The 27924-nt window shown below is 45.7% G+C and overlaps 2 protein-coding genes across 7 annotated transcripts; one reads left to right on the top strand and one right to left on the bottom strand.

Moving 5' to 3' along the window:
- Positions 1 to 424: 424 nt before the first annotated feature.
- Positions 425 to 15930, top strand: secisbp2 (SECIS binding protein 2). Of its 6 annotated transcripts, none has more exons than XM_011478752.3 (18): positions 428 to 612; positions 936 to 1015; positions 1105 to 1231; positions 1921 to 1990; positions 2121 to 2290; positions 2376 to 2445; positions 2527 to 2609; positions 4083 to 4217; positions 4288 to 4374; positions 4467 to 4526; positions 4603 to 4735; positions 4818 to 4984; positions 5069 to 5192; positions 8733 to 8907; positions 8974 to 9194; positions 10371 to 10525; positions 10604 to 10799; positions 10889 to 11399. In XM_011478752.3, the coding sequence occupies exons 1-18, from the start codon at positions 580 to 582 to the stop codon at positions 10999 to 11001; spliced, it is 2199 nt and encodes a 732-aa protein (XP_011477054.1). In that variant the 5' UTR covers positions 428 to 579; the 3' UTR covers positions 11002 to 11399. The 6 variants fall into 6 exon arrangements, with proteins under 6 accessions (XP_020561305.1, XP_011477054.1, XP_011477052.1 ...); XM_011478750.3 differs by having other exon boundaries at positions 2121 to 2299; XM_011478751.3 differs by having other exon boundaries at positions 933 to 1015.
- Positions 15865 to 27924, bottom strand: LOC101171416 (prolactin receptor). The gene is made up of 9 exons (XM_004072093.4): positions 27788 to 27924; positions 23358 to 23495; positions 21758 to 21890; positions 20456 to 20625; positions 18325 to 18491; positions 17502 to 17643; positions 17335 to 17428; positions 17164 to 17233; positions 15865 to 17083 (listed from the first exon to the last, which is right to left on the bottom strand). The coding sequence occupies exons 2-9, from the start codon at positions 23416 to 23418 to the stop codon at positions 16358 to 16360; spliced, it is 1563 nt and encodes a 520-aa protein (XP_004072141.1). The 5' UTR covers positions 23419 to 23495; positions 27788 to 27924; the 3' UTR covers positions 15865 to 16357.

Raw genomic sequence — 27924 nt, 5'->3', positions numbered from 1 at the left:
TATTATTGTTCTAAATCCCAAACGTCACTTATGTTGATAGTTGCGCTCATTAAATATGGCCGCCTTGATAATTATCTTTATCTCCACTTAAAATGAAATAGTTTCTTCTTTTTTTTAAAGTTTTTTTTCTAAATAGTTTCATTAAAATATAAACTCTTTAAAAAAATGCTTAAAAAGTTTAATAAGTGACAAATACATTGTTTAAACTTTGTTTTGCCATTTATGTTTAAAAATTCTCTGTACACTTCATCAAAAAAGTACTGTTTTTGAATTTCTAATTCTAATCTATTATAATGATTATGCAGAGAAAATGTGAAAATGTAAAACATTTGAGCTTTTCAGTCGTTTTCTGATGTAATTAAAAAACACTGGATCCGCTCCACGGTGCACTGCTGCATCCCGCCGCAGGGGGTCGCTGTATCGCCGTCTCCAGTGTAAACATCCGCCGCTTCTGTCAGCTAGCTGCGCGTGGTCCGGAGGCTGCCGGTGCACCGTTTCCCGGCGCTTTGAGCAGCAGATAAACGCTGAAATGCGGAGTTTGAAAACGCAGAGGAGCTCAAATGAACACGCGAAAAGGTGATGGACTTGGAGACGCGACAGAAGATGGAAGCGGTAATATTACGTCTGTTTTTAAGCTAACCGTTTTAAGCTAACAGGAGCTACTAGCGCGCGCTTGTGTGAAGTGTTTTCTTAATTAGAAGTTTAAAACCGGCGGCTTCAAAGTTAGCTAGTAGTTTAAAAATTACACGAAACAAGTTAATTTTAAACATGACCGAGGGCTCAAAAGTTAAAGCGCTTATAAGTTAGCCTTCCTTTATCTTGATAAAACCTCGAGTTAAGTAACCGGAGTTACTCAACAATTCGGGGGATTAAAGTGTTGCGAAAGTGTTTTTGGGAAATGTGGTTTATATGGCGTGTTTTCCTGAACCCAGCAGAGCAGAGCTGCTCCTGTCAGCGTGGAGGTGAAGCGGCTCTCTGCTGCCACAGCTGCTGCTCCGTCACCAAACCCTTCAAGGTGTGTGGATTCTGGAGGTTCTGCTAGTTCCTTCCACATCCGAGCCGACTCCATTTTTACCACCCCCGAAATCTGTCGATATTGTTTAGGACCTGGCCAGATTTAGGCCCCAAACATGGAGCAAACACTGTATCAGGAAGTTCTGGCTGTCCGGTCCAGGAGACCAGCGCCGGTTTCCCGCAGAGGAACCGGGCCGAACGAGATCCAGGAGTGAAGGTCGGACTTTTTCCCTAAGTGTAGACCAGTTCACAAATACGGCAGTGCCCATTGGGTCCTGGCACAGGTCAAAGGTGACGGCCTCACACAAACACGGGGAAACCGAGTTCTTGATGGATTGACGGAGGACTGTCCATTTAAGTCAGTGCTCTCCATTTTCTAAGACATAGCTTCTGCAGAGCGGCAGGAGTTTATTAGAAATTCACCTCTGAGTTGTGGGCGGGACTGTTGGCAAGCCGTATTTTCCCATCATCCCCTTTGTTTACAATCTCTCCCACTAGCTTACAGCCCCTCACACCCCCCAGCCTAACGTTAGCGGTGCAACAAAATTGGCAGCAATATCAGATCTGTCCATCCGTCCAGTTTGGATCCAGATTCCAGCTCAGACCAGGAAAACTGAGACCTGCATGGATCTATTTGTCTGCAGGTGGATGACAATAAAAGGGGCGGAGCTTGGAGCTCCATTGGAAAAATGCTGCAAGAACCCGTTAAAAACACAGTTTTTATTAGTTAACTGACCCACTAACGTGAAAGCGGCGTTTCCACAGGAGCTCCTGTGATTTTTGCCTTCAAATGTGTGTCGTAATAGCTACGTGTTTGCTGCCTGGCGAGGCCTCGACCTTTGACCCTGCATATGTGTGAACTGGTCTGGAAAATGAACTCTACCAACGAGTATCTGGTCCTTACAGACCTCCAAAAGCAGCAGAGACTTTCAGGGAAGAAACGTGGGCAGAAACTCAGCAGAGCGACAGAAAAGAGGTACCAAACACCAGACGTGCTAAATGTAAGGTCATGTATGACCTTTCCGTGCATCCGTGTGGGAGTGTCATCATTTCTATGGTATGTAGAAATGACTTGTGTCGGCGCTTTTCTTTGGTAAACCTCTCAGCTTCCAGAGGAGCCCAAAACTCAGCAGCAGTCCAAGCGAACCTGCTTCAGTTTGAGGGGAAGATGGTGGATTTTCCACAGCTGGAAAGTGTGTCCTTGTCCAAAGAAGCAGCTCAGAAAGACCGCTGGGGTCCAGACCCCCAACCGAAACCCCCCCAAACAGCAAACCAGGTCTGGACGGTGAGCTCATCACCCGAAAACAGTCGGCTGCCATCACACATTTACACTCGGCTCTGACATTCTGTCTCTCTAAAAGGCTGTCGGGAACTCTGACCCTCCTCAAAATGCCCCCCATGGTGAACCGGGGGCTGCCGCCGTCCCAACAGGTGAGCCTGTCGTTTTCAGTCTTTGATCACCTGCAGCCCTCAGAGGTTTCCGCTCAGCCGTCCGTCTGTGTTTGGTTACAGCGGCGGGAAAGTCCTGGGCTAACGTTGCCTCCCAGCCTCCAAAGAAACCCGTCAGAGCCGAGCAGACGACCAGCAGCTTTCAGGTTAGACCACACGGTTCTGAACATGAAGAACGTGTTTTTAGTTTGATCCATGCAGGAACCACTAAAGTTATGTTGTTTTCTCATCCAAAAAGACATTTTTTAGGCTTTTTTAGTCTTTGCTTCATTTCAACTGTTTTCCTTTTCAGCCTTTTGGTTAAAATCTTCTGACTTTGTTGTTTTCATTTAGAAGAAAAAACCTCTTTTTGTCCTTTAAATGTGGTGTTTTTTGGTGAGTTTTGTGCAGAGAGCCCCCAACAGTTTTGAGTGCTTTAAATGTCGTTCTAAAAGCCTTTCCTGCTGCAAAAGCTGCTGCTGAAGCGCTTCCTGTCAAAGAGCCGCTCTGATGAAGAGACTGTTTTTTCTGATGACGGAGGACATTCATGAAGAAAATGAACAAACACATTTTTGTTTGTGCAGACGTTCACATGCATCCCGCCTGCAGCTCCCCCGTTTCCTCGTTTTTCCTGTCAGAGTTGTTCTGCATCGCTGCACTTTTCTCCTGTCAGTCATCCGATCATCCACCTGTCGGGGTCAACCTGAAACAAGTTTAGATGTTCACCCCAGATGCATAATTCAAGGATTTTTCCTAATTAAATTAAATATATGATGAGTGTAGGCCTGTTGTTGCGATATCGAGCTGTGCAACATCGCGAAATACGCTGAAAATTGTGACAAATGGTGCTAAAACAATCTTAAGGCAGCTTAAAGTATTTAACGAATCAGATAAATCCCTTCATATCATCGACCAATCAAATGGAGCTCTTATATGTTAGATGTAGACGAGGGTCATTTGAACTATAATTGAAGTTATGTTGACTTATTTCAATTAAACTGTTGCAGTGACATGGAAAAGATGTTTTTGGTTGTTTTCTTTACTTGTTTATGTGCCGCAAGTTATATCGTCATCGCCATATTCATCACTAATATCTCAAGTTTCCTCGTATCGTTCAGCTATGAGATGTGAATCGTACACGATTGGTTTTATATCACATCCCTTTCTGGTAGAAGCCGTGTCTCTGCTTTCGTTGTTGTGTTTCAGTGTTGGTTCATTTGTTCTGGGATTTGTTGTTGTTGAATCTTAAATGTAAAGTTGTCTTCCACCTCTCAGCCACCGTATGCAGCGCTAGATGACGGCATTAACCCCTTCATGCCAAATATAGAAAAGATTCTTTCATTTCTGTTTTGTTCTAGGTGATGTTGAGTGAAGTGGGGTCCTGCATTATCGGCTGCTTAGCTAACAAACGACACACATTGTGAAGTTATTAAATAAAATAAAAAATGATTTTATACAATTGAGAATCAAATTTTATTTATTCTAATTGCAACATAATTCTTTGAGATTTTAAAATGATTAAGAAAAATGTTTTTCAGTTCATGCAAAAGTTTTTTACTTCGTCCTGATTGTTGGATGAAATCGTTTTTGCGTTCATGTCTAAAGTTGTTGCCTGATTAGTTTTCGTTCGTCATCGTCAGACAGAAGAACCAAAAGACGACGAAGCTCCAGGAAAGAAAAAGAGGAAGAAGAAGAAGAAGGCTAAAGGCGGCGCTAATGACGCTGCAGCGGAGCCGCAGAGCCCCGCCGTCCCGCTAAGACCCCCCAAATTCGAGGTTTGTTCTCTGTTCTCCTGAAGCTTTTGGTTTTCCCTTCATGCCAGGAGATTTTTCCATTTTTGTTCAGGATGAACTTGAGTTTCCTGGTTTGGGAGTCGCTTCGAAAGGAGCTGAGATGTTCATAACCAGCAGTAGCACGAAGCTAAACAGCGAGGTAGAAAATCCTCCAAGTGTCATTTGCAACACGAAAACTCAGTTTCTACATAAATGAAGCTGGTTTTGTGGTGTTTTTTTTTTTTTATAAAGGAGAACCAGCTTCTGTCTGCAGAGCCGAGCCTGAAAAAGTCACCCATTGGAAAAAGTCAGGTTTGTTTCGATTTCACTTTAGCGTTTCTCTTCAACAGAACATTCGCAAACTCGCCTCCTGTCTTTGACTCCACAGAAAGCTGAGAAAGTTTCCGGCAAAAAGAGCAAAGTTCCCGTCCAGCTGGACATCGGAAACATGTTGGCGGCCTTGGAGAAGAAGCAGCGATTCCAGGGATCCAAGCAGGAGGCCAAGCCAGTCAGTCTCTCAGGTCGGCGCTCTCCTCCGTCGCCGCCAGGTGACGCACTCGCTTGCTTTGAAAGTTTGCCCTTTTAAAAGTCCCTTTTGTGCAGTTGGTGGAGGACTGCCTGTCGTTCACAAGCAAGCCTTAGCCCAGAAAAAGCCTCCATGGCAGCAGGAGAAAGTGGCGCACAACCCTCTGGACTCCACCTGCCCTCTGGTGAAGAAAGGCAAACAGAGAGAGGTGCCCAAAGCCAAGAAACCGACTCCTCTCAAGAAGGTGTGTGCGCCCTTTGGCTCTGAAACGCCCTGCGTGGAAACGGCTTTTTACCCAAGAGTTCTTCTTCTTCTGCCGGATCTTTAGGTCATTTTGAAAGAAAGAGAAGAACGGAAACAAAAGCGATTGTTGGAGGAGAGAGGTCTGCTGCCAGAAAACGAGCAGGAGTCTAGAAATGACGCCGCGGAGGAGCAGCGTGAGGAGAACACAGGTGAGCAAACGCTACATACGCACGCCGCTGCTATCTGACCAGGACTTTCACACCGGCACTCATTTGGTTCTGCTGTGTAAGAGGAAACGCTCTGTTGAGTTCTTCAGGGGAGGAACCTCTCACATAGTTGACTTCTTATGCACCAAACGCCACATCATTTGCTGGAGTTCCTAATCCTGCTGCTCCCGCCGCATGTGGGAGGAGCTACCGTCCAACGTTTATAGCAGGGGTCGGGAACCTATGGCTCTTTTGATGGTCACATGTGGCCCACAGACAAATCTTTAATTATACTTTTTTTTTTTTTTTTTTTTTTAGACCAGTCCTTGTCTGGCGCGATGCGATGCCAGGGGCGCGCAGTAGTAGCGGTGCTTGGAGAACAAAATCTACACCAGCACTATCAGTTACTATTATCTATTATTTCACAGAGTTTGTACCAGCCGGAAACCTGTGAATTGCCGTGCCTAAAATTACGCGCTCCCGTCTCTGAGAAAGAGCGTGCAGTTGAGGGGACGGGATGTTAGAGGAAGAAAGCGGGGGGGGGGGCACGGCCAGTAAGGTGAACCGCGCAGGGATTGTAATAACGTAAAACCCGCTGCCCGTCACTCACTGCAGCGTGTGAGTGTGTGTTTGACTCCACGTCTGCATGTGAGCAGTCTTTGTCACATCTACAGAACATTCAGACCTACGATCACGTTTAAAGTCTCAACGCCTGAACGAAGCAGAAACTCACCACGGATCAACCAGACTAGACCATCAGCTAAACTACCATGAGAAATACTCATCATTTATTAGCAACAGCATAACGATATTATTAAAAAGAATCCACAGACTTATTGTACTTTAAAAATGTTGAAATTACATCAAATGCACACATTCATTTGTATATTTAGTTTTAAACATATTGTTGCGGACTTAGTTTAACTTGGCTGTTGGGCCGCATTAAAAGTTCTGGGGTTCATTAAACGCATCAAGCAGAGATCTGATTGGCTCTCAGTTCTGTCGCTCAGGTGGTTGTTAGGTAGTTTGGACCAATGGGGTTCAGCTATGGGCCAAATAAGGGAAATGGGAGGGCTGACGCGGCAGGAGCGAATATAAAGTTGGGAGAAGCGCTCTTGTCTCGGCGGGAGAGATTCAGGAGCTGCTGAATTAATTGAACGGCGTTCGTTGCGGTCTGCAGTAATCAGAATAAAGAACCTTAAATGAGGTTAAGTCTCCGTGCCTCAGTGTGGGAAAGGGACACTACATTAATGGCTCTTTGGAAATTACATTTCAAAATATGTGGCGTTTATGGCTCTCTTGGCCAAAAAGGTTCCCGACCCCTGGTTTATAGCCTCATCGCTACATGGAAGACACGGATGAGGTTGAGAGATCCGGTTTGCTCCACGTCTTCATGTCTGCGTTCATGACATCATTCAGAGACTCTGCCGGTGCGGTGATCTCTACCGTCGGACGCTTTCAGCGCTGCTCCTGTCTCCCTGTTCAACCACTTCCTGTCCCGCATGAGTCTGAGGAGGGACTAAATAAATGTAAAATTAGAGGAACCATTTAGTATGAATAAGAAAACTTCTGAAGTTCAGGAGAACAAACGATCAGATTGTTCTGTGTTAGTTCTGGACTCACCCAGATCACCAACATGACCAGCTTCTGATTGGGTGACGGGTCTTCCTTTAGAAAGCTTGAAGTCTTTTTTCAGCAACAGAGTAATAATATTTTCTCAAACACAGATGCTTTTACGACCTGTGAAAGAAGATGACTGAACGATGCAGCTAGCAGGGACTTAGCTGGTAAGCTAGCATCAGCTTTCCTTCAGAAACTTGCCGTTCTTCGTGCAACCAACAAGTGTTGGAGGAAATTGGACGTCATGGAGTCTCTGTCTGTTATCTTCGAGCTGCAAACTGTCGTTTTAATTCCTGCATGTAGAAACCTTTGGAATCGCTTCTGCAAATGGAATCTGGCAGTTGGACAGATCGTCTTCATTGGATGTCCTGCAGTTTGATTGGTTGGATTGTGTCGGGTGTTGTGCCGACGGCAGACGCACACGTCTACGGCAGCGTACTTTTTACTACTTTTTGACCTTTGGCCGGTGGGCAAAGTCAGTCTTTGTGAGTCAAAAGGCTCCATTCATCCTTTGGTCCACCGTAATCAAATCCATGACTGGAGTCCAAACCTCTGGTGTTTCCTCCAAGGAGGGGTCCAGCTCCAAAAAAAGGGATTTCATGGTTCGTTTGTATTTTTTAATTTTTGGTACATCATCAAACATAATTACAAACATGCAAAAGAAAAACAATAAAAACAACTAAACATATAAGAACAAAAACAGATATACCTCTACTAGTCAGGAAATAAAAGGGAAGCCATCCTTTGAGACATTTTTCCAATACAAATCCTTTTTTTTTTTTAATAGTGAAGGTTTACAGAGTATTTTTAGTCTTGGTCGTCCACAGATCCATTCTCCTCACAAACGTTTTTAGAGGACCTCACATGCCTTCCAACACTCCCCTGTCCTAATACATGTAATCCTTTCTAATGGGAAGATTCAAGATTTAAGATCAATTTTATTAAACCCTGAAGGGAAATTTAGTTGTAGTAGCAGCAGACACAAAATATACAGGGAAGAAAAGAGGAAGAAATTGAATAAAATAGTAATAAAATAACTATACAGTCGAAAAAACTCTAGAACTCTCAAAAAAATCTTATGTACATCCAAGTCTGCCAGATGAATTGTGGAGTCTAATGGCTGATGGCAGGAATGACTTCCTGTATCGTTCTCTGGCACAGCGGGGGCGTATAACTCTGCCGCTGAAACTGCTTCTCAGGTTGTCCACCTCCCTGAAGAGGGGGTGGGAGGGATTGTCCATGATGGTCCCCAGTTTAGCCAGTAGTCTGTCCCCCATTACCTCCTCCAGATTGGCAAGCTTGGAGCCAAGGACAGACCCTGCTTTTCTAATGAGTTATTCAGTCTGTTGGCGTCCTTGGCTTTGATGCCAGCTCACTGCAGCAACGAAGATGGTGCTCGCCATGACAGACCAGTAGAACATGTGGAGCTTCCAACTGCAGACATCGAAGGACCTGAGTCTCCTCATGAAGTAAAGTCTGCTCGAGCCCTTCTTGTAAACCGCCTCAGTGTTAGTGGACCACTCCAGTTTATCGTCCAGATGGACACCCAGGAACTTGTAGGACGAGACAATTTCCACATCCGTCCCAGCGATACAGAGTGGGGAGGGCGGAGACTTTCTCCTGCTAAAGTCAATCGCCATCTCTTTAGTCTTGGCCACGTTCAGCTGCAGGTCATTTTCCCCAGACCACCAGACCAAACGCTCCACGAGGCTCCTGCACTCAACTATGAGCATCTGATGGGCCTTTTTTCCAAAACATTGCAATGGATCTGTTTTATGGTAAAACAAAAAAAACAAACACGTCAATCATAATTTGTTTGCTTTTAGAAGTTATTTCATGTTAACAACCATTTGTCATTCTAAAACCATCCAACCGCTCTTCCTCCTTTCTAACGGCTCTAGATGGTCATTCTGGTTTTTGCAGATGCCGTTGGGTTGGACAGTTCTGGAGGAGAACCTGACGATCCGATGGAGTCAAACGAACCAAATCCAGTCCCAGAAGAAGAGGCAAACGAGGACAAAACCGTTCAGCAAACCGCGACCTCACCTGTGCCCCCCCCAGCAAATGTACCTAAAATCCACAGCAGGAAGTTCAGAGAGTGAGTGTCTGATGTCGGAGAAGTCCTCCTCACCGCTCCTCTGACAGCTCTGCTCCTCTTCGGCAGCTACTGCAGCCAGATGCTGAGGAAGGACGTGGACGAGTGCGTCACCGTCCTCCTGAAGGAGCTGGTCCGCTTCCAGGACCGCCTGTACCACAAGGACCCCATCAAGGCCCGCATGAAGCGGCGGCTCGTCATGGGGCTCCGGGAGGTCCTGAAGCACCTCAAGCTCCGGAAGGTCAAGTGCGTCATCATCTCGCCCAACTGTGAACAGATCCAGTCCAAAGGTACCGGCTCCTCCCCGCCGCCCCGTCACTGGTTCTGATCCAAGCTGTGACTCCCAGGTGGAGCTTCTCCACGACCTGTCAGTCATCCCAATTCTTATTTCAGTTCCTTTATTCCAAAGTCAAACCTCTGAGGTGGGAAAAGTGACGTTTTAATCTGTAGAATCTGTAGAAAAAACTGCTCCTGAAAAGGAAGCTAACCGTTTCCATCTTTTTAGCTTTAGCGCCCATGTTGACGTTCTACCGTAACTCTTCAACCGGATTCGGTGAACAGCAGCTTTTGTGTCCATCAGACTTCATCGGAAAAACGGGAATTTAGTGAACGGTTGAAGAGCTTCTGTAGTTTAGAGCTGGTGTGTTATTTTGGTGTTGTTGGTGACACCTCCAGTGTTAAAGGGATGAAGATCCTCTTGCTGCCGCTCTTCACCAGCGGCCGAGCTGGTGTTCCACGTGTTTGACTGGAGCATTTACCGTATTTTCACGACCATGGGGCGCGGTCTCAGTGTATTTGACACATCCAAAAGGTGCACCGGGTTTTAAGGCGCGGCCACGTTAACACATACCGGTAAAACACGCGTGTTGGTGTGTGTTTAAAACCGGCAGCGGGAGCAAAACTGAGTTGGTTGGGATTTATTTTTTCAGTCATCAATCAGCATCTAAACATCCATCCAAGTCCTCCTCTTCTGGATCTGAAATGAACATTTCTATCAAACACGCCGGGTTCCTTTCGTCATCGTGGGAGTCCGGCTCGGTGCCGTGCGGCTCCTCCTGAAGGACGCCGGCATCTACAGTCGTCAGGCATCTACAGTCCAGCTCGCCCGGCGCAGCGGCGGAAGATGGACGGCTTTTCACCGCAATCCGCTGGAAGTTGCTTTTTTCAGCTTCCTCCGCTTTGATTCGTTCATCTGGAATTCTCTGCAGCTGCTGCACTTTAGTCCTATTCAGGCGTGGGGGGTGTTGTCTTCATTCACGCCCTCACTCCCCTCCTCACCGTTCTCACGCTGTCCTCTCCTACGTCCGCTTTGCTGAAGTCACACAGCAACATTAGGGCTGCAGCATTGGGCGCCCTGTGCATTTGCAGAAAATGTAAGACTTAAGTGCGCCTCATGGCAGTGAAGATACGGTAAAGATAGGACCGGTGGTGACGGCTGGGGGGGACTAAGGCTGTGACCCTCACAGGCGGCCTGGACGAGGCGCTCCACACCATCATCCAGACGTGTCGGGAGCAGGCCGTGCCCTTCGTCTTTGCCCTGTCCAGGAAGGCTTTGGGACACTGCGTCAACAAGGCCGTGCCCGTCAGCTTGGTGGGCATCTTCAACTACGACGGCGCTCAGGTCAGGCGGACATCCAGTACACAGGCTCAAACCCCACGAAACAATTTCTGAACGGCCGGAAACGTGTGGCGCCCGCAGGATCACTACCACAAGATGATCGAGTTGTCGGCCGAGGCCAGAAAGGCCTACGAGGTTCTGGTGTCCAGCCTGGAGCCGGGAGACCAGCAGGAAGAGGCAGACGGCGGCGGAACTGCAGAGGAGCGGCTCAGTCATAACCCGACCGAGGAACCTGCTTCTGGTTCTGTCACAGCAGAACCTGAGAAACCACATTACAGTAAGTTCTGACCAAACGTTCTTATTTTTTAATTTTGACATGTTCAAACGATCTTGTTCTAAATAGAATCGTTTCTTTTTTCATTACAGTCAAATTCTGGGAAACAAAAGAAAATGGCACATTTCTGAACTTTGAGGAGCAGCTGAACTTCCTGCATTTAGACCATGAATGTACAGAAACCTTTGAGGAGCAGAAGAGTTGATATTGGTTAACGCACTTGTTTAATACATTTTTCCCCACAATTTTCATAAACTACTTTTGTTTTCTCATTTGAGAATAAGTTCTGATCCAGATGACGTGGAAATCCTCTTCATCTGAGTATCTATCAGGGATGTCACAACCAGCTGGAGAGAGACGGATGGAGGAAAAAGACTGACTGAAGGAAATGTGAAGCTTTTAATGTGAAAGAGCTCAGAAAGGAAGTTTTAGGCTCAAAAGATGTAAATAAAAGATCTTCTGATGTTAAGAAGACAAACGTGGTACTTTTAGTTTAGAGCTACAAAAACCTTTATTTGTGAAGACACTCGCTCCAGATGAACCGGGTCCAGTTGACCCACTACGTCAATAGAATCAACCTGAATAAAGGAGGAAACACCCAGATATTGTTGTACTCGTTGTTCAAGTCCACTTCCTGTGTGAGGGACACCTCCACACCTGGTCCATCCGCTCTCCAAGGGGCGAAAAGACGAGTCCAAACACGTTTGAAAAGACGGGATGGCCGGAAACGCCCGGCGTGCGATGCTTCTGGCACACGCCGCTCACACGCCGTTTAACTTTAGTCCTTTAACCTTCTTTGCTCAAGTGGTGGAGTGTGTGCCCTGAGACTGGGAGGTTGTGGGTTCAAACTGGTATCTGGCTGAGGGAAATCTTTCAGCAGTTTCGGCATCAACCTTTTCAGCGAACGCCTTTAGCTTCCCCAGCTTTAAATTCACATTTCTGTAGGTAATAAAGGAGACAAAACCTCAAATTTTTAGTGAAATCTGTAAATAAATGGAAAGCTATAACAAGCGTTTACGCCTGCACTTGCAGAAATACCCAAAATATTTGTTAGCAAAGATTTTAGAAAGTCAGTTTCTGTTCTGATATCGACTTTGTGTGCATCAAAAGTATATGCAGATCTGTAACCGTAGAATCGGTCAATGAGACTGAAAAACAAGTGCATATGCGTCTTTACACGATTTTTAGCCATAAAATGTGTTGGAATTTATGTCCAAAACTTTCCATGAAAGTGTCTAGAAGTCAGGAAAACGAAGAGAAACGGAGAGAAAAAACGCCGTTTCTTTTAAGTTAAATGTGGTTTTGAATATTGACATGCATACATGTATGAAAAAAATAGAAATATTTCGGTTCCAAACGTCTACATTTGACCATTTCATCGGGTTCTGTTTTGCACGTAAACATCAGAAGTCATCAGAGTGGAACTGAAAGAGTAGGCGCTCATGGAAAATCATTCGACTGCACCGATTTCCAACTTTAACCTAATTGAGAATCTTTGGAATGTGCAGGAGAAGAGTTTGTTCCCGTCTCCTATCAGCAGGGCAGCGTTGCATAAGAGTCTGCTACCGGGTTCCTGCTGCAATAAACCAGACAGTAAAACACATTTTCCCCAGCTTTTCTTTTTCCTCATGCAAGGAATTACGGCAAAGCACAAATCAGGAGAACGGCACACTTCATCCAGTTTCAAAGCCTCCTCTTAGAAAAGTTGCATTTAATGTGTTTGCTTCTGAAAAAGGTCTTTTTTTTGCATGACGGCCTGCAGAAAAACACATGCGGAGGATCTTTGTTAAAGATGGAAACTTGCATTTTAAGAGGATTATCACTAAAAGAACCGATAGGTGAAGGGCATTTCCAGCATGTGTCGAAAACGGCTGTTCATGCTTTGGAGGAAGAAATGAAAGCAGGTTTTCTAGTTTCGTTACTCTCCAGTGTTTTCTCTTTTAGAAACCCATCCTGTGAAATGAAAAACAAACTATTTGGTGTGGATCATTTCAGCCTGTGAGCTGCAGCAGGTTTTAGGAGTTGTGAGGTTGAAACATTTTGTTCTTTAAACGGTGACAGAACACGTCGTTTCCAGATGAGTTCCTCTGTGCAGCGAAGGCGTTCATGATGGACGTGGAAGGCATGCAGAAAGTTCAGGAATTCAAATGCTTGATCTCCCTGAAGAGTTTATGTCGTTTATTTTAATCAAACGGTTTTCTTAACAACACAATGTGAGTACAAAAAAAGAAGACGTCTGTGGAGTAAATTGCTCAAAGAGAAATGTTATTTTGAATTTTAGAAACAATTTAAAACACAATTCTATGAACTAAATTTAATTAAATCTTCTTGATATCAAATAAAAATCACGAAGGCTGTTAGATGCAATAAAACGACACGATAAATTTCTTGATGAAAGAATGTTTCATTAAGTCATTAGAGATTATTTTTCTTCATGTTTCTGCACAGAAATGTGGTGGAAAAAAGTACAAACTATTAAAGTCAAATAAAAAAAAAGGACTGTTATCCAAAGTAATGTTCGGTCTAAAGGTGAAATGAGAAGAGATGAAAATCTTTTCCATGTTTAGAAAACTTCTATCTTTAAAACAATTCGAATAGTTTACATTTAATTTAACTTCAAAAATAAACATTTGTGAAATGTTTGTCAAAATAATATTATTTGAATGTTCTTCATAAATTCAGCTGTTTGATGTTTGTAGTTAAGATCTGTAGCGGTTTTAGGCATGGGCCATATGAGAAGTTGCCCGGGGCGCCAATTCAAAGGGGCGACTGCATAGCGCTGGGGGGGACCTGCACCGCCATGGGTTCCTATTATTACTTACATCACAGTGTCCTGAAAGCTGTGAATTGGCGCCCCCTGCATCTACGAGCGCTTAGCCGACAGCAGCTAACCCCAACTCTAGGGACCACAAGACGATGATTTCTAAGCTTTCATTTTCTTCTCAAACTTTTGCTCTATCTTTACTTGTAACATTAGTGGCAACTCTCAGACGTCATGACTGGTGCGTCTGCTGTAACACGAAGGTTTTATTCTATAATCATAATGATCATCATAATAATGAAATAATAATAAAAAATAAATAATAATAATAAAATAATTATAATTAATAAACAATAATAATAATAAATAATATTAATAATAATTGATACTTTATATATCCCACAATGGGGAAATTCTTCTCCACATTTGACCCATCCCCTGGGGGAGCGGTGAGCTGAACCGCACTCGGGAAAATTTCTATATGACTATAATTAGCTCATAGTTCAATGATATAACTATCATTAGTCCATGATAAAGGTGGAAAGATTTCATGTAATCCATGGACACCAGTGAAGATCACAAATCATTGAAGAAGAAAGGTTCAGAGCTCTGTCTAGTGGGTCTAGATGACCCAACTCCCAACGTTACTACTTTTCATACGTCTTTAACCAGTGAACTGGGGATTTTAAGTTAAAGTGGGTATGGCGTTTATTTTTGATTTCTTTCCATCATGTTAGGTTCTTAGTCCCTATTCACAAATCTGTAGTTTTGAAGATGAATATTTACTATTTACTACAACTCAATGGTGAGAAAACCTTATTTAACCAGTCAGAACTGGAAATGTGCCAATCATAGGATTGAAAACAGCAACCATGAGCTGATTTTCCACTTTATGTGTTATATGGTGTTAGATGTATTTTGTATCAAGTGGACATGGACAAACACAATTACTAATGGGGGTTGGGGGGGGGGGTAGTTTAGGGTAGAACTGCCACTTGTTAAGACGATCTTTTGGTGAAAAATGGAATATTGATCAAATCCACAAGTTCCTTTTCTGTTTAAGATAAATAGTTTGGCGGAAAGAAAAAGATTTTTTTGTTGGTTTTTATTTTTACAATTTATTGCTGAACATAAAATATCTAGTACTCTGCAGCGTTTATGAGCAAGCAAAACTGGTTTTAGGATTCAATCCAGTTTTATTTACCGTATTTAGCTTTATATAACTCAATGGGCTTCATAGAAGAACAGAATTCACTGGAGGACCTGGTTTCTCTGGACAAGGGTCTGGGTATCTTTGGTGTCCGGACCCCCATTAAGAGGGAGAAGATGGATAAGAGGAACACAAAAATGTCATTTAAATTCCAACGTTGCTTCCATAAGCAGATTCAATTTGTTTCCTGTTGGTCAATTAGAAGTATTGAATCAAAGCACGAGCTTGTGTTTGGTACCAAGTCCAGGTTCATAGTTCAACAACGAAGATTGTTTTATGAGTCCCGATGGCAGAAGTGTGATAAGTGTCTGATCACCTGGATCAGTCTTTGATCGTCACCGTCGGTCTTTCTGTCGTACATCCTGGATCTTTGAACCCACATTCCGGTCAGGGTCCGGTTCCTGTAGACGCTCCTTCATCTCCCAACAGTTCTTCCCGTCAGCTTAACGTTTTTTCTATTTTATCTTTTAGAGTAAAAATGTTCTGGAGAAGGTTGAAATAAGAAAATTTGAACTAATATCAAAATTTGGGGTTTTCATGAAAACTCGAGGACGGGCGATGTGGGAACCCAAGCTATAATCTTCTGATCAGCGGTCGACCGCTCCACATCTGCGCCACTACAAAGATATTGAAGTGTGTTTTATACTAAATTATGAGTGTGCGTGGTTTGAATCCATTCTTTTGATGATTTAAAAGTTTTAACGTAGCGTTTTAACCCTCGTGCTATCATGTGGGGTTAAAATGAACCCCCCCTTCCATTGACGTGTTCTCCCTACCATGACAAAGGTGGATAAAGGTGGAAAGATTTCATGTAATCCATGGACACCAGTGAAGATCACAAATCATTGAAGAAAAAAGGTTCAGAGGGTCATCTGGACCCCACAAGACAGTGCGCTGAACAAGCCAATACCTGTCTTGTGGGGTCCAGATGACCCCACTCCCAACGTTAACGTGCCTTCCTGGGGAGTGGGGTCATCTGGACCCTACAAGATAGCAGAAATGTTGCGAGCGAATGAAAATGAATGTTTGAACTTGTTTTTTTCTCTTTCAGTGCCCTGAACAAACATTTAGAAAAATGAAGAAACAGACTCCTGAGCTGGATTTGAGAGTTTAATCACCCACAAGTTTGTTCAAAGGGAAAAGCAGGGCCTTCCAAACCCAAGGCAAAAGCCCGGCATACCTGTAGAAGTAACATCACGAGCTTACCACGGTCAGGAGTGAAGAGGAGCGGCTGTGGCGTCGTACGAACGTGCCAGCAGTTGGACGTTCCACCACCAGCTCCCGCCTCTGCAGCTTAACTTTAAAGCAAACGCTGAAAACGCCACGACAATCTGGTGATTATGAGCAACACAAAAACATCGAAACCAATCAGACGGCTAGATCAGCTGGTGAGCCGTCCGGCTTCTTCGGCGTGACGGAGGGAGGAGCCGGAGGATCCTCCGTCACTTCTATTCGTATTGATGCAACATAAATGATGAATTCCACTCTGAGCGTCATCCATGAACGTCTTTATCCAACCAAGTCCATCGCTGATCAAAAGCTAATAAAGAAAATCCACGTGTGGCATTTGTCGTCATGACGACGGATCACTTAACAGAAATTTGGCACAGAGTCCACGTATCCGCTGCCGACCAGCTGTGTGGACGATCCTGTGCTGACCTCAGTCCCAGGAGGCTCTGGTTTTTTGCCAACAGTCCATCCCGCATCATGATGCTGCCTCTCCTTGCAGACGGGGAGGTTCTGCAGGAGCACTGTGGCGTCACTGTTCACCTCTGCCACCCTGCTGTAGTCGCTCGCCACGTTGGCCAGCTGGATCTGAGCGTCCGGGCACGGCGGGACCCTCTCTTCTTCCAGGAGGACATCCTCGCCGTGCACGCCTTTCACTCTGCTGTAGTCGTCCGGGGTCGCCGGCGTCCGGCAGTCCTCGGGCGTGGGAATGTCCACGTAGCTGTGGGCGGGGCACTGCCCGGCGCTCCTTGAGGCAGCATCTTGGCTTGCGCTCAGACTCTGAAGCTCAGGCGCCGGCGGGAGCGGCGTCCTGCCGTCCCCGGGTCGAGACGAGCTCCTGTCGAAGACGGGATCCTCCTTGCCGTCCGCAGCCTTTTCCAACTCGAAGCTCTGGGTTTTGGCGCCGAAGACGAAGCCGTTGGGGATGATCAGGCTCCTCACCTTCTCAGACAGGCGTTCGTCCGGTAGGAGCCAGTCCCTGCTGTCCGACACGCTTATGAACTCTTCCATCTCCTCCGTCCTCGCCTTCATGTTCGCCAACTTCTGGTTGCCGAATAGAGCGCTGACCACATCTTCAGCTCTCCCGCTCTGGGAGGAAGAATTCATCCACAGTGAGCAAAAGGAGCGGTTCTGAATGTTCTGGAGATCTTCCAAAAACTCGGTCTTACCTTGAGAAGTCTGGGATCTACTCCAATTATCTTTGGACCGGGAACAGGAGGCAGGAGGCACTGCTTCACCCTGAGGAACGGCAGGTCATTAGCGGCACTTCTATCGATCTATATCCATAACTACCTCTATTTTACAGCATATAAAGCGTCTAAAGATCATCAGGTTCTTACGAATTCCTCTTTACAACCAAGGCACAGACGGCGGTCAACAGTGGAATCAGAGAGACCAGCATCAGGACCCACAAGAGTCTGTCCTTCTGAGAGCCTGAGGGTTCAAAACACTGTTTAGAGGGCGGCGGCGTCTCCTCGGCACTCAATGAGGGGCGTCGTGGACCTACTGCCGGGGATCTTTAAGGAGGCGGTGGAGCTCCACTCGCTCCAGGTGCTGTGGTCCAGGGCGCAGCGTACCTCCACCTCATAGGTCACCCTGGGGTCAACCGTGTGCAGACTGAAGTTCCTCTGCAAGTCAGTGTCGTAGATCTGAAAGAAAAAAAAGAGTTCAGGGAAATTCAGGTCAGACAAAAAAGAACGAAGGGCATCTCTGGGGCTTCATCAAACTCTTTGAAATCTGCTTGGCTTCAGCCTGGAAGTAGAACTATCTTTAAATCTCTAATTTAAACCTTTATTGTCAGTGTTCATATGAACCATTAACCAGCTCAGTGGCCTTGTGGTTGGAGTGTCCGCCCTGAGAAGGTCGTGGGTTCAAACCCAGGCCGAGTCATACCAAAGACTTTAAAAATGGGACCCAATGCCTCTGTGCTTGACACTCAGCATTAAGGGGTTGGATTGGGGGGGGTAAATCCACCAAATGGTTCCTGAGCGCGGCTGTGTCTGCAGCTCACTGCTCCCCCAGGGGAGGGGTCAAATTTAATATCATTTAATTGAATTTAATTAGACAGTCACAGTATGAGCGCAAAAAGCTACACATACCTGACATAAACATGCACAAATAATGTCATTTAATAAAAAAGTAGATAAGACTGAAGAAATATGAACAATATTGAAGTAGAATTAAAGAAGCTCTGCACAAATGACATTAACTGAGAAGAACTTTTTAAAAACATCCGTTTAGCACCACATATATGGGAAAAAAAACAACAACATTAACAAAAAAGTCCTGCTTTCTTGGCTCCACTAAAGCGTTTTATTTTGAAAACCCACCTTCCATTCTTTGCTTTTCTCCGGTCGGACTCTCAGCTGGTATTTGATGGTGACCCATCCGTACGTCTTGGTTTTGTTCAGGGGGCTCTGCCAGCCGATGAACAGGTAGGGGTTGTCGTTGCTCTGCTTCACCTGGAGGACGACGTTTTTGGGGGGGTACGGCCGCACTGTCGACCGGGGGGGGGACAAACACCCGTCAGACCAGATTTAAAACATCAGAGTGAAGCGACACTGAAAGGAAACGCTTTAGCTTCAAAGCTGCTTTATGATCCATCAATATGTTGAGACTTTTATTGAGACTCAGCTCTCATCTGTCTGCCCAGCTGTTGGACAGGACAAGTTAGAAAAAAGAAAGAAAAAAGAAAAAATATGTTGAGACTTTTATCTCTCTTTGCTGCAACTTTTGGTGAAAAAGAACAAACCGTTCCAACATATCATCGGTTTTCACAAAAAGATCATTTATATTTAACTTTCGTGGACATGCGGAAAAGAGGAAACACATTTGTCGGTTGACTAGTTGAGACTTGTTAAAACCGGAGCCCAGCTGGACCAAAACCGAAATATTTAAACCACGTGGAGACGATGATTTTAATATACTGATTTTACGCAGGTGTCTGGATGAATAACAACTTTTTCCGACTAAATGAAGCCAAAACTGAGGTCCGAGTCTGTGCTCCTCCCCCAGATAGTCCAGTGGTTCGGTCCACTTGCTTCCTGTCTGTCAGGAACCTCTGGGTGACTCTAGACCCGGTTTTATCCCTTGACTCTCATGTCGGGTCACTTGTTGGTTCTTTTTTTATCATCTAAAAAACATCACCAAACTGAGTCCAATTGTGTCCTGAGATGGAGATGCTCATCCACGCTTTTATATCTCCTCGTCTTGATCACTGCAACTCCATCTTCACACGTTTAAGTAAAGAGTAAATCTCTAGAACGGCTCCAGGTTGTCCAGAACGCTGCTGCAGAGGGTTCTAACTACGACTGAGGGTCAATGCTGCAGCGGCGTGGAAGCAGCCAAGAAGACTGAATTCCTCCAGAACAGCAGATCAGTCCCAGTTAAGGTGGACTGACAGGCTGTTGGACCTTCTCCTCTGTCATTGAGAACGTTGGGAGATGTTTGGGTCAATCTTTGTACCAAGTCATCTTTGGCCTATAAAAACCAATTACCGCCAAGGACACGCCCCCTTCCCTGAATCCCAATAAAGATAAACCCTAAAACGTTTTCAAATCCCTCCAGATTAAACATTTATAACCTGAAAGAGAAGACAGAACTAAAGGAAGGTTCCTGATCTCCAGAACCACCGGAACAACAAACAACCAGCGTTAGGCTGGACCTTTTATCTCGTCCACGCCGCCTTTCAGCAGCTCAGTACTTTTCCATCCTTCACTGAACCCAAGATAGTTATGCCGCCAATAAAACCTAGACAATCATTAGCTCGGCCTGTGCAGGTAATTCTCCGCTGTGTTGATTTCTAATTTAAGAAGAGGACCTCTGTGGGCGAGGTCAAAGTTTCAGGCTTGTTTTTCTCCGGACAGAACGGCAGAAAAGCGAAACTGCAGACCAGGAAAACGCAGCTTCAGCGTGGCTTCATTTGATTTCTTTCCCCCATCTTTTCTGTGTTTAGTCTTTGTTAGGTTTTTCAACATCACAACGGCCACTTTCTATCAAAAGTCTACGAAAGCGGCCATTTTGGACTTCAGAAGTCTGGCATTCATGTGCAGATACGCACATTTTGAAGACCATTTTCAGAATCTACGTACAAAACGCACCGTTAAATTTAAACCAGGTCGACCGTTACAAACAGGATCGCGAAGAGGGAAATCAAGAACTGCGGTTTGTGTTCGGACGATTTTCGACGACAGAGTCTTTCATTTATCGGAATGGAGCTGAGAAAGAAAAAAACCCGGAGAGAGGTTCCCAAGATGTACACCGCTGGACACGCGCTGGTTAACAGTTGAAAGAGAAGCCCCTCCCTGCTCGCACATTGTGAACACCTTAACCCTTGTGCTATCTTGTGGGGTCATCTGGACCCCACAAGATAGCACAAGGGATAAGTACGTCACACGCCGCATGCCTGATGAGTCTGCAGTTTTAGAACCATAAGCCCCGCCTCCACCCCTCAGAACTCACCCACATTCATGACATCGATACTCAGGGTGTCTGAGGTGGCGTTCCCGAGGGCATTGGTGGCCACCACGGTCAGCTCGTACTCCACCCACAGGGTGGTCTGACTCTTGTCAAAGTAGCAGGAGTTACTCCCTCCAGAGGTGTAGTCGGGACACTCCCGGACAACTTTAGACCTGTGAACACCCAAACCATGGAAAAGTGTGTCAGGTGGAAGCTTCAACTTACCGGACAAACCTAAATAAACAGATCTATCCTTTAAATCAGCGTTTTCTAAACCCTTTCAGGCTGCGGACCGCTTTAACGGCAGACAATATTTTCCCGAACCGACCTGGACCAGGATGAAGTTGGCATCTGATTTTTTAGAAATATTTTTTTTTTGAGAGAAAAGTTTATTTTCATCCTTTTTAAAATATCTGCAGCTGATTTCAGCGTTTTCTGTCCCCTAGATTTGATGTAGGAGCCATTAAACCAGGATCTAGATTTTCACCCATAACTGTCAAAGTCGATGCTATAATGTCAGACGCCGCATTGGCAGCATCCTTGTAACATTAGACAGCCAACTGTGGAATATTCTGCATTATTTCATGTACAGACTCCTGTTTTTCTTCTTCTTTTATTTTGAAGTTGAAGACTCTTATTCTGTTTCCTCTTTCGACCAAAAGAAACGTTCCTATTAGATTAATTTTTTTGTTAGCTTTGGGGTCTCGGTTTAGCGGTTCAAGCAGCTTGAGCTTCAAAAAAAGTAACGCGACCGAGTGACCCGGCACGTGTCTTGGATGTGGTGGGGAGAATCCAGTGGTTTTTCCAAAATAAAACTTCCTTCAGAATCAGACTAAAAATGTCATTTTTTTTTTCTGCTGAAGTACCAACTGTCCTCCAGACCGCTACCGGTCCTTAGCCCTGGGCTTGGAGACGTCTGGCCTAAATTTTTCATTTTTAACACCAACATTTCTGCGTCTGCTTTACTTTGACAGCTTCCTGTCAGAAAAGTCTCTTTTGCAGAAACCTTTGATCTGCGTTTTAACACGTCCACTCGTTTCTTACTCCTGTTTCCATGAGTCAGGCCAAGGTCGACGAAGGTCGGATGGGTGACCCGAGTGTTGGAGGCGAGCATGTGTTCAGCTCACCGCGGCCTGAGCGGAGGGCCGGGTACTTTTCCACTCGCTTGTCTTTAGTGTCATTAGCTGGCGTGGCGGGGGGGACACACTTATCTAAAACTCAATTGGCCATCTGGTGGCTAATGCAAACAAACTGCAGGCCGAGGCTCTAGCAGGAGAACGGGAGGGCGGTGGTCGGCGCACTAACTCTGCTCTGTGGTAGTAAAGGCGGTGAACGGTCGGCAGGCCTCCCGGAGATCCAGGCGTCCACCAGCACGTAAACGTCTCCTTGTCGGGGGATCTGCAGCCAATCAGAGCGGGTTTACCAGGCGGAGATGCGTCTGACCGACAAAAGGAAAAAAAAGAAGGGTTCATAACGTCACAGCTGAGTTTTTAGAACAAGTCACAGGAAAACAACACAGAAAAGGCAGGGAGTGCCACTTCCACATACTAAAGCAGACATTTATGAAGCTGTGTAATATGAACAGTCATGATTTGCATTCCTTCCACAACATGTTGTGTCATTTCCACGCCTCGCCAGCGGATGATCGGCCTCTCGGACGCATTTTTAGCGTCTGTTTAAAAGGGTTTGTTCGTCTGCGATCCAGCAGCTGTTTGTTTACAGCAGCATCAAACCCACAAACTGCAGCCGAGCCTGCCAGCTTAAAAAAGCAAAAGTGGGGCCTTGAACGCAGCCCCGTCTCCGGCAGGAGGGCTGCCAAACCGGCTCCTCCGGTTCTCCTCGCATGTGCACAGACTTGTGAGTGATGACGACGGTCGGCTGTAAAGTGATTCCGTTTTTCTCCATCGGTGAAAAAGAAAAGCAAAGAAAAGTCGGTGGGAGAGAACAGCAACGTGCAGCTGTGCTCCCTGATAAATGGCTAAAAAAAGCAGCAGGAACCACGAGCAACGGCAGGACCGATAAAGGAGAAATTCTTCTACCACCTGCACTTTTTTCTAAACCAATAGTCAGAAATCCTCCAACAGTCAAATCTTTTCTAATCATATTTAAAGAGTCAGATTTAAAGCCTTTTTTGTGAGCTCTTGTAATTGATTTGACCATAAAAAACATTTGATTTTAAAGAGAGCAGCCTAAAGACATAAACTCATTTATTGATTTATGAAAACATTTACATCCCTGTGTAGTAAAAACTCAACACAATCTCATCTAAATGATTCGACCCAAAACATCTACAGTCTGTAGGACAGACCTCTTTGAAGGTCTAACCTTTAATCTGACTTTTAAAGAAAAGCTGTTTTGTGCGTTTATTACATGTTCTTGCGGCATTTTTTCTGACGATGGAGGACATACGTAAAAAAAACTAAGCCTAAAATTGCATTTCTGATTATTCCTTTATTGAAATCGTGAATCGGGAGGAGAAGAAAAAAATCCAGTTTGAAAGAGATTATATTTGTGACATAAAAAGTGTGCTGGGCGGGGCCACGAGCTCCGTGCTCCGCCCCTTTCCAATCATCCACCGTTAGACAAACCGATCCATGAACGTCTTTGTTTTCCTCGTGTGGATGGATCTGATGTTGTTGCCATTTTTGTTGCACCGCTAATGTTAGGTTGGGGGTGTGAGGGGCTGTAAGCTAGTGGGAGAGACTGTAAACAGAGAACTCTCAGCAGTGGGGAGGGAAGGGGGCGGGGGGCATTTCTAATGAACTCCTGCCGCTCTGCAGAAACTATGTTCTAGAAAACAACGCAAGTTTCTGATTTTGGCCCAAAACTGTCCAAATCCTGATTTAAAGACCACTGGGAAGGCTTTGAAAACAAATCAGAAGACGATCTGAGTGTCGGGACCTACCGTGGCACCAGACCGCTGCAGACAGCAGCAGGAGCACCCCGAGAACCAGAGCTCCCCTCATCCCGGCGGCGGCGGCTGCACCTGCCCTTTAACAAACCCGCAGAAAAGCGGTGGCCCGGCGCTGGTTTCTGTTTTCACCTGAAACAAGCAGAGATAACAGCAAATGAGAGCCGTGACTGTTTGTTCCGACACATGCAGGCCTCCACAGACGTGGAGAACGTCGACACTCCGGGTAACAAACGGGGCCGAAACATTCTCCCGGCGCAGGTTCATACGTTCATTCATTCATCTTCTACCGTTTATTCCCTTTCGGGGTCACAGGGCTGCTGGAGCCTATCCCGGCCACTTGTGGGCGAAGGCAGGGGGCACCCTGGACAGGTCGTCAGTCTGTCGCAGCCGGCGCAGGTTATGAGCGGGAAATATTGGCAAAAGTGCTTTGTTATGGTGCTCACATCAAGCATATCAGATCCCAGCATCTGCAGGGTTCTCCTTTCAGAACCGGAGGAACTAGATGTGACAGGTGAGCCGTGAAAAGTGACGTTCCCCTCATTCATCGTCAGGGATGAATGGTTTTTGTGTACTCATCAGGATTCCTCATTAAAACCACTGTTTACATGTTTTTCAGCTTCAGGTGAAAACAGAAAAAGCGCTTTCAGGATCCGTTTCATGACATGCAAACACGCCGCTGCTGCAGCAACGGCTGCAGGTGAAGGCGCCGTTACCGGAGAAGAGACGGCCGGCGGGACCTCCGCAGACCACGCCAAAAGCTCCTAAAGGTATACTTCTCAGTTTATGATCATTTTATGATCTCATATAAACACGTGTGTGGTTTCAGTCACGCTTAGGCAGCCATGTCACGTGTTTGAGATTCAGGCGACCTTAAAACTAACCAACCAAAAAAAACACAAACCCAGAGAAACGACGTTCACTTTTGATAAAGAAAATTCAACTTATGTGGATGAATTCAGCTGTTTTTTTTAACACTATCAATAAAGTTTGAATCTTCAATTCAAAATGTAAAAGGCTTTTACAAGCAAACAGAAAAAAATAGCATATTTTTCCAAAAAGATTTCAGATCTTCACTGTGAAACTCAGGCTTGCCAGGAATCACTTCTGACCATCGATTGTATATAATATCTGTACTGAGTGGCCCCGCCCCCTGGCATTCCAAACAGGAAGTGCCCGCTGTCTACACGAAAGCCAGTCATTCTGCTGGTCAGAATAACCATTCTTGCTCTTTTTTCCTATTTTTTTTCTGTAGTTTAAGTTACAAACTGACCAATCAGATGTTTAAATTAAAGTAGGTGGAGCCTGCTGGCGCCCACGACCAACGTTAAAAACAGATTTCAAGGGGTGTCCAACAAGCTTATTCGTGATTCGTCAGAGTGGTTCCCATAGAAACAATAGCTGCGTTTACATGGACAAAAGTAATCGGAAAGAACGCCTGATCGGAAGAAACATGCGTCATGTAAACACGCCGTTCGGAATACTCCGCCCCGATCAGACTCTTTCAGATCAAAATTCCTTTCCGATGGAGATAGGTGGTTATGCCGATTGTTGATCCGATCGTTGTTCATGTAAACGGTTCATTCTGATCGTGTGTCACTACTGCTCCGGTTTAACGTCACGCAAAGACGGTGTTTCACTCCAGAAAAGCTTTTGAGCTCAAAGGACCGAACGGCGGTGCGCAGCGCCACCCCGCCCTCGCCCCGCCCTCGCTCCGCTGGCCTCTTCGCCTCTCCCCTCTCTTACACCCCTCACGAGGGGGTTGCAGGGGAGGAGCGCTTCGTGCCCCGTGACGTCTGGACCCTGCACGGCCAAGGCTTCGGTGGACCGAGCAAACCGTGTCTCTGAGCAGAGCAGCCGGGTTTATAACTTTGTGTTTGAGGGGAGGGAGGATGCTTTGTTACGTGTGTGTTTTGTTGTTTTGTTATGTGTGGGAGAATTCGGACTGCGATCCGTCCTGCCGCTCTGGGTTTGCGGCTGCCGGACTCAGGAGAACCGTGTGTCCGAGCAGAGCTTTGACCGTCAGCTCACACACAGCGGCTTTGGGGCGACGAGCAAACTTTTTAAAGCAGAGATGTCGCTCAGTCCTTAGAAACTGTTAAAACAATCACGTGGATTTGTGTTTCCAGTCGTGTCCCGACAAAATAAAGGCTGATGTTATTCCCACATATTTACGTGCAGCCAAGATGCAGATTGCAGCATTTCCTCCATGGATTTATGTTCATCAAAGGCTAAATGTTGTTAGCGCGTGTTAGCCTCTCCTAACCCTTCTTCCAGCTCCGTTCTTTCACAAAAAAAGCACCGACCACACGGATTAAAAATAAAATGATGAGCGAACAGGCGCTTCATAATATTCATCACATTAATAAAAGCACGTTTGGAAGATCGTCTCGTATATCGCCGAGCTGCTGCATGAATGTATATGGCAGCTAGGTTTGTTTACAGCGGGACTCATTTCCTCTTCCGGTATTTTCAACACTACTGCACATGCCCACATGATTTATTCTGACTGAAACTGAGACCATGTGAAGGTTTGTTCTAATCTGAAAAAGGTTTTCTGATCCCATGTACACGGTTGGATTTTAATCTGACCATTGGTCCCATCAAGATATTTTGCACATGTAACCACGGCTACTGACTCAGACCGACTCGGACCATCACTGCTTAGTACCGACGCCTGGCTCCAACATGGCGGCGCCTGTATAAGAAAAAAAATGGCGACTGAATTGACTTGATTTGGTCGAAGCTGGAATAAACCATATTTTCATGGATGACGTCGCGCTCTCGCCCATCAGGTCTTAGATACGGTTGACGGTTCACCAAACAGAAACTACAACCAGCGATCGCTGTCAGAATCCAAAAGATGATCAACAAAACAAAATTATTTTCAATTTAGTGCAAAGTCCAAACAAAAAAACACATTATCCAAAAAATCTGTCAATTTCAGACTTTGGTTCCCACAAGTCCCTTGAATTTTCTTGAAACGCCCTGAAGGATCTGAATGAGCAGACTTTTACCAGCAGCGTCTGGACGGCGCGGCTCAATCCGTGCTCCGCCGCTGCGCCTTTCAAACATTCAGTCCACCTCAGAGGCGTGTCGGCGCCCGCGGCTGAGGTGACCCGCATCCCGGGGGGGGGGGGGGGGGGGGGGGGGGGGTGCAGTGCTTTGAACAAGTCAAGTGAATGACAGCTAACCGTCGTCTGCGTCTTCAATAGAAGAACCAACGAAACGGCTGAAAATTGATGTTTTTCTCAATTGAATATAAGCTGTTATATAAAATATTATTTTTTATTAATATATGAAGATGTTTTGGGTATTTTCTGAATAAAGTGAGGTATTTTAATATATTTTAAATGTTCTGTTTCATGGACAAGTTACATAACCGTGTTCCTACTGGGTTTCCTGTACGATTTTGTGCTTGTTTTGACCTAATCCTGTCTGTTTTAGCAAAAAAAAGACAAACACGAGCACATCCTCCTCCTAACATGCCAGAAAATGACATTGAAATGTCGACTCCAGTGTTTTGGCTCAAAGCTTGCTGCCTTTCTGCCCTCAGGACACGTGGAAACACACCAGCTGGGGGAGAAAACTCCCCACTCGAGTCGTTTTTGACTCGGTGTCAGCCGTGAAATGCTTCACGCCGTAGACCTGTGAGAGCTTCCCTCTGCAGACCTGCAGACCGAACAGAGCGGCTACCAGCTCCATTTAGGAGCGGCGCCCGCCGCCCGCTCTGACAAGTTCTGACATGATCACCTGTCGCAGGAGGCGGGACCTGCAGCCTCATTTCCTTATTTCTGGGAAGAGAAAAAAAAGAAAACTCAAAAGGTCAAATTGACAGATTCCACTGAGCGTGAAAGCATCAGTGATGATCAAACACGGCGCCTGTTGTCATCTCATCTTATATTAAAGCATATTTTTAAACAGTATTTATTTATCTACAACTGTACATTTAAATGTGCCTGCACAGAAACAGAGAAGACATCAAGATTATTGGAGACAGTCGCCAAGGCAACTGGGTTTCCACGTTGCTCCATGTAATAATAACACATCTCAGCAGAAGTCAACAGCAGCTTTTCACACTCAAATCAACACAAATCCTCCACTTTTATGCTGACAATGATGACTTCAGGACAAATGAAGCCCAGAATATATTAAATATAGATGCAAATCTATATTTTTTTGTTTTGTTTCTATTATTTTCAGAAACAGTGGATTTATTTTGAAAAGGATGTGCAGGACCCTCCCGGTGACACCGGCTGACCGGCGGCGGGACACCGGCGCAGAGGGAAGTCCCGCAAAAAGAGCGGAGAGAGAGAGAGAGAGAGAGAGAGAGCTGTGTGCGCGCGCGCCCGTGCGTGCGGATAAAGTGGAGAACGTGTTCGTTTGTCCGTCAGCCCCAGACAAACACCCGGAGGGGCACTCACCACTTCGGCAGATCTCCTCCCGGTCGCTGTGCGCGGAAAGTCCGTCTCCGCCGCGGCGTCACATCGCTCCGGAAGACCCGCCGCACCTGGCAACCGCGGCGCGCGCCACTCAGGTATGACGGGTTCCGACGGAGGGC

The sequence above is a fragment of the Oryzias latipes genome, chromosome 9 (assembly GCF_002234675.1).
Source record: "Oryzias latipes chromosome 9, ASM223467v1".
NCBI classification, from domain to species: Eukaryota; Metazoa; Chordata; class Actinopteri; order Beloniformes; family Adrianichthyidae; genus Oryzias; species Oryzias latipes.
Note: the sequence above shows the minus strand (reverse complement) of the source record. Positions and strands in the feature narration are given on the sequence as shown.

Coding starts and splice junctions, on each gene's coding strand:
- secisbp2 (XM_011478749.3), top strand. CDS start 580: ATGGACTTGGAGACGCGACAGAAGATGGAAGCG. Junction 2,300..2,375: donor CAGCAAACCAGGTCTGGACG/GTGAGCTCATCA, acceptor TCTCTCTAAAAG/GCTGTCGGGAACTCTGACCC. Junction 4,527..4,602: donor CACCCATTGGAAAAAGTCAG/GTTTGTTTCGAT, acceptor TTGACTCCACAG/AAAGCTGAGAAAGTTTCCGG.
- LOC101171416 (XM_004072093.4), bottom strand. CDS start 23,418: ATGAGGGGAGCTCTGGTTCTCGGGGTGCTCCTGCTGCTGTCTGCAGCG. Junction 18,492..20,455: donor TATCGATGTCATGAATGTGG/GTGAGTTCTGAG, acceptor CCCGGTCGACAG/TGCGGCCGTACCCCCCCAAA. Junction 17,429..17,501: donor CTCCTTAAAGATCCCCGGCA/GTAGGTCCACGA, acceptor TTGAACCCTCAG/GCTCTCAGAAGGACAGACTC.